We start from the raw sequence: 6,000 nt of genomic DNA, 5'->3' as shown, positions 1-6,000 counted from the left end.
ATGGCACCGTCCCGGGACAGCGGTGCACCTCCGTCCGCCCCGCGCCTCCTCTACCTGCTCGCCACGCTGCTCCTCACTGGTACGACCTTCATATTTCAGTCACATTTCATCACAGATTAGACTTGTGGAATTTCCTGTTGTTACAGACGCTGCGGGTCAGAAACCGTCTGGTGGTTTTCTTGGTTTGAGTCAATAAGAAAAGCAAAGACGCTCAGACGATTGTGGGAGTTTGTTTTGTCAAATTCGGAGGATGTGAGTTCAGATAGTTATTTGGTTTGCATTCGCAGGTGTCGCAAAGTCCCAGACGAACTTCACAGAGCATTTGTTCAACCTGACGGGCCTGGCTAATCACACTGTGGCCAATGGTAAGTTTGTATATATTTATTTGCAGTACATATTTTAGAGAAAAGTAAAATCAATGACACATACCCAGAGCTCATTCAGTCTATAACATTAAATAAACTGGAATGATTTATTTAAGTCAAAGTAATAGAGGGTCCTATTGCAGGTACTGCCATAAATGTGACTTTGTTGGCCGATGAACTAAGTAAAATCGAAGAGGACCACAATGCGACGGTTGTTACGGAGGACGAGGGTGAGTTTTCCTCCGGGACATGCCGCTCTTATCACTTGACTTCCTCTGTTTTCCGAGCGTGATGGTATGCTCAGAAAACACAATGGTATGGGACAGTCACCTCGGAGCGTGTTTTGCAGAGGAGTTCCAGGACTGGGAGAATGAGCTGCAGTCGGGGAAGTGCCACGAGCAGCTGCTGAGCGAACTGAGCCACGATTACTGCGGCCTCGAGTTTTACGTGGCGATGATGAATGTGAATCAAGAGAAGTGGTGCAGCATGGAGGAAGTCATCAGGTAACAGACCCGAGAGCATTTCAACCTCTGAACCCACACTTTAACCAAGTGCATTTTCTCCGGTTCAGCTAAAAACTAATCTAAACAGATTTTCTACGGAGCCCCTAAAGTTCCTTAAAGGGAGGGGAAAAAAATATTGTATGCGAAAAAAGAAAAAGAAAAAAGAGCCGACAACCATTTTTTTTTCATCCTTTTAGGGAACTTTAGGGCCTCCGTATTTTCCTCCCCCAATTGCAGCATTGTCCTCATGCTTGACTTTCTTTTACACTGCTGTTTTATTACGATTTTTCGTCGCTTTTTTGTCTCTTATTCATCGCCTTTGTATCAAGTCAAAATAGGGACCCCCTAAAGTTCAAAAGAGAAATAAAGTTATTGTTTTCTCTTTTTTGAGCATGCAACTTTTTTTTTTTTCTTCCGTTAGGGAGCTTTAGGGGCTCCGTATTTTCCTCCCCCATGTTGCAGCATTGTCGTCACTTTTTCTTTTAACTTTGTTTGACTTTCTTTTTACACTGTTGTTTAAATGCGATTTCCTGTCTTTTTTCTGTCACGTTTTTGTCAATTTCCTTCTTTCACTTTTTGTTGCGTTTTCATCATACGTTTTCATCGTTTTTTCTGCGCTTTTTCGTCACTTTTCTGTTACTCTTTTGCAGTGTTGGGGTAACGTATTACAAAAGTAAAGACTTACAAAAATGTATTACACTTTTTCAGTTACAAGGATTATAATGTTTATTACTAACACAAAATACTGGAATATATTAGTCATTATGTAATAATGTATGAAAGAAAAAATGTCAACTCCCCCCAAATAAAATGCAGCACCAAATCGGAGGTTGGTGTATAAGATTTAGAGGCTGTAGTTAAAGGGATATTTCAGGATTTTTGACATAGGGTCTCATTTCCTAGTTATCCAGAGTGTAGTTGATTTCTGGAGATCTTTTTTTTTGTAATTCATGCAGTTCTTATATTTGAAGAGTTTCGTGGCGCTAGGCTAGTGCAAGGCTAGTGCATGTCTATGGTATCAGCTAGCTTGCATTAAAAACAGTCTTACGCACTCCACAGTGCACCTGAGGCAAATCACTTATAACACCAGACTAATTATATAAATGTCTGTGTAGAATTTTGACCATTTTGCATGTAAAAGAAGTTATGTTTGAGCAGCATCAGCTTGGTGGTTGTATGATGATGCAAGGTCAGTTATATTCCAAAAATTATTCTATCGACACAGACATTTATATGGTTAGTATAAGTGATTTGCCTCAGGTGCACTGTGGAGCGGGTCAGTTTTTAATGCAGGCTAGCTGATACCATAGACATGCACTGGCCTAGCGCCACTTTACTCTTCAAATATAAGAATTGCATGAATTACAGAAAAAAATCCTGAAATATTTATGTATATTTATAATGTTTATATTTTGCGAAAAGTAACTCAAAAGTAGTGTAACTCAGATACACTTTTGAAACAGTCATATGGAACACAAACATATTACATTTTTAAAGCAGTAACTACTAATATAGAAGATATTAAAAATGTTAAGTAACTTGGGTAACGCCAAACTGGAAATAATATGCTCGGTTCAGGTGTTGGGTAAGATAATGGGGCCAATTCTATTAAAGATATAAGTTGCCAAATACATTGTCGTGTTTCTCCTGTTTCCAGACCGTACAATGAGATGACCCTGTGCCTGGAGAGGTCGTCGAACGCAGTCGGATGTTTCTATCCAAACCCCATCGTTCAGGACCTGTTCTTGCAGATCCACGCTCACTTCTTCCAGACCTGCTCCAGGGACGAGCCGGACTTCACGGACCCTCCTCTGGCCCTGGTCCTGACCCTGACCCTGCTCCCGGTCTCCCTCATCCCGGCGCTCGTCTACATGGCTCTGCGGAAGAACCAAACTTACAAGTGACACCAAACAACGTTACTCTGTGTATTTGTTTTAGAGTTGTCACTTTACGGAATGAGGTAAGGGCTTTACCTCCAGTTTGGCTTTACCCAAATCTAGCTTCTCAACTGGAGTTTACAGCCTATTGGCCAGTGTAACGGCTCAATTAAAAGCTCAGACCTACAAAACTGATCTGAACTGATCTTTTTTCTTGCATTGTGGACATTTTGTCACTTTTTTCACATTCTTTGCATCTAATTTTTGGTTTTTGTCACATTTTTGTTGCTTTTTTGTACTTTTGACTCAAGTGTTTGTAAAGCAGATTTCTTCATACGCATACTGTACACATTTGTAAATAAATATATTCTAACATCTAATAAATATGTCACGACTTCATATTATGCGCTGCTCTTGCGTCCTCATTTCAAAGGTGTGAACTTTCTCGGAGGCGGTGGGAGTCAGAGGTTTCAAAAGTGTTGCAAAAGCCACACTTTCACAATAGGCTTATCTGCAGACTGTGCCTGTGATAAGAGCAGCTCATTTGCACAGAATCCTCCTCGCTGCCCACTGTGGGTATGTCCGCATGCACTCACAGTGAGTGAGACAGTGACCATGTTATCGGTGTAGATTGGAGGTAAGAGGCAGGAGATTGCGGCTTTTATAGTTAATGTGACTATTTCCTCTTCACATATACTGAATTAGGGCCATTGTGTCAGAACAGGGCTTATTATTGTTTTAGGGAAGCTTTTGTTTTTTTCTCACCATTAGCTTGTTTTCTTTCTCTCACAGCCGCAAGTACTGGATTGAAGGATTTTGAATGTGTTTTATTAAATAAAGAATGCATGTCAAAATTATATTTAAAAAAAAAACTTGGCCTGTGGGAAATGAAGATTCTTGATGAGTCTTTACAAATAATTTCACAAAGCAATATGTCCGTACCACAGCAAAGCAAATGTTTATCACACGGTGTGGAGTTGATTTATGGAACGACCTGCATCAGGAAATAAAGAGCAGCACTTCATTAGAGCAATTGAAACTTAGGTTCAAGAAGCACATACTGCATCGATACGCTGAAAATGAGAGCTCATCGATATTCAAGATCAAAGAGAGAGAGAGAGAAAAAAAGGGGGAAAAGATTAAATTAAATTCTTGTTTTTGTTCTCTGAAGGGCTATGCACACTAATGATATAACTTATAAACTTATGGGTATGTATACAATGTGTGCTTATATACACTATATATTTAAAATACTGTCATCAAATACATTTGGATTTATGGACATGGACTGACAGGAGTAATGGTTTTGTGGAAGCACTTAGTTGACATGCTTTTGATTGGAAGGGAGTAGGCGTGTACAAACTCCTTTCTTCTGCCTACTCCTTTTGAGCATCAAACCTGTTATTTGTTTTATTCTGTCATGTTTTCTGCTGAATACTCAGCTGCTCAAATAGAAAAAGATGAATTGAATGAATTTCAGCAATTAAAATAGGAGCTAGATGTTGTAATGCAATAGTAAGGCAATGATTGTAGCTGTATTAGCTAGTGGTAATAGTATAAAATAGCAAAGAAGTAATTCAAACAATATTACAATATACAACATTACAATAAGCCGTAATTAAGGAAACTGCTGTAAAGTGATTTATATTTTGTATCATTCAAGATCAAAGTATCATGATAAAAGTTGAATATTTCACCTCATGAGTGTTTGTTGAGAAGCTCATAGGCTTTTATCATCAGTCACTATTGTTGCAGGAGATAAGTCCAGATCAACCAGGGCCTGTCATTAACATTTAGTGCAAAACAATGGAGCTGGGGAGGCTATAAAGGACCCGCAGAGCCACTACTCAAAACAGTCCTTCACTTCCTCGAGATTTAACTGGACAGTTTGATCTACGCTATTGATTCTTTTTGAGGTATCGCCTTCCAAGCACAAGGTGAGTTATGCACGAGATAAACTGATTGTACACAGAGACGTGCACGGTTCACACACAGTCTATATTCCTTTTTGACGAATGCTGGTACTTTCTCAGTCCGTCAAGCTGTGGTTTGCTTATGCATAACAGGAAACCTCAGGCACACTTCACCTAAAGATGTATCTGTCCTTGATGCTCTCGTGTGGCCTACTAAATGTCGGATTTGCATGCGAGTGGCTTTTTGTTGTCTCGATCTGAAACTGTGATATCAATCTATATATATATATATATATATATATAATCTGAATCTTTGGCCTTTCCGTGAAATCTGTTTAGAAGAAAATGTTTGGCAAGCGGTGGTTTCGGTGGAGCAGGGGTCCCAGAGCAGCAGCCATCCCAATGACTGACAAGCAAGAGCAAAGTGAGTATTTTTTATATCAAATTTTCAAGAGGAAAGGTCCGACATCAAAGCCTCCACTACTTTCCTCTCCTCATATTTCATTTTTTTTTTTATGTAGCCTCAGAGTGCCTGCCTGCCCCCAAACCCCTGCTCTGTCGACACGTGTGTCCCATGATGCTCCTCTCTGCCCTGTGCCTGCTGCTTCTTGTGACATGCATCGCTCTCTCAGTCATGAGTAAGTCCACGTTCACAGTTCCGTACACATCCATCTTTGCGCTCCAGTGCCCTTCATGAATATCCTATGTAACATTTAGCGTGACTTAAATGTGCACATGCTCACTGTTGCATACCGTTACATCAATCAGTTTCTTTAGGTCAGTGAAACTTAAATAAAACAATGTGGGATTTCCATGACTTCCTGTTTCGCAATGTTTATGGCCTGTTAAAACCGTGGTTCCCAAATGATGAGTCAGGGGCAAAAAGTGGGTCAAAGGTTATAGTTTCAAAACAATAGAAATCTGAAATCCACCTTATGTGTTTTTTATTACATGGCACAAAGTTCATAGTGTGTGGGTCTGTATTAAAGTATATCAAAATAAAGCCTGCTTCTATGCCTGTCTAGTCATATCCTTCAACCCATGTTCATAATAACTGTAAACATTTTTAGGTGCAGAAAGGTCCGGCAGCAGGTCAGAAAGGAACCACCTCCTCTTTGACCACCAGAACATCACCGAAAACTACATCACAGTGACGTCCATCAACACTGAGTTACAAAGAGAGAATCATATCCTAAAAGACCACAATGCTGCGCTGGAGAAGGAGGCCAAACTTCTCAACAGGACCCTCGACAAGTTTAAGTCCCGGGACCTTGCTATAACAGAGGAACACACTAAATTAATGGCGGAGATTGACAACATGACCAAAACGAATGCACAACTT

At 40.1% G+C, this 6,000-nt stretch overlaps 1 protein-coding gene across 1 annotated transcript; it reads left to right on the top strand.

The window, feature by feature from the left end:
* Positions 1-2,775, top strand: LOC306978350 (uncharacterized protein; the record flags this gene model as incomplete). Its single annotated transcript, XM_079576873.1, has 5 exons — positions 1-79; positions 288-365; positions 509-595; positions 715-868; positions 2,526-2,775. The coding sequence occupies 5 exons, from the start codon at positions 1-3 to the stop codon at positions 2,770-2,772; spliced, it is 645 nt and encodes a 214-aa protein (XP_079432999.1). The 3' UTR covers positions 2,773-2,775.
* Between the last annotated feature and the right edge of the window lie 3,225 nt (positions 2,776-6,000).

The sequence above is a fragment of the Gobius niger genome (genome assembly GCF_951799975.1).
Source record: "Gobius niger genome assembly, chromosome: 19".
NCBI classification, from domain to species: Eukaryota; Metazoa; Chordata; class Actinopteri; order Gobiiformes; family Gobiidae; genus Gobius; species Gobius niger.
The sequence above is the reverse complement of the archived record's forward strand: the minus strand, read 5'-3'. Positions and strand labels throughout refer to the sequence as shown.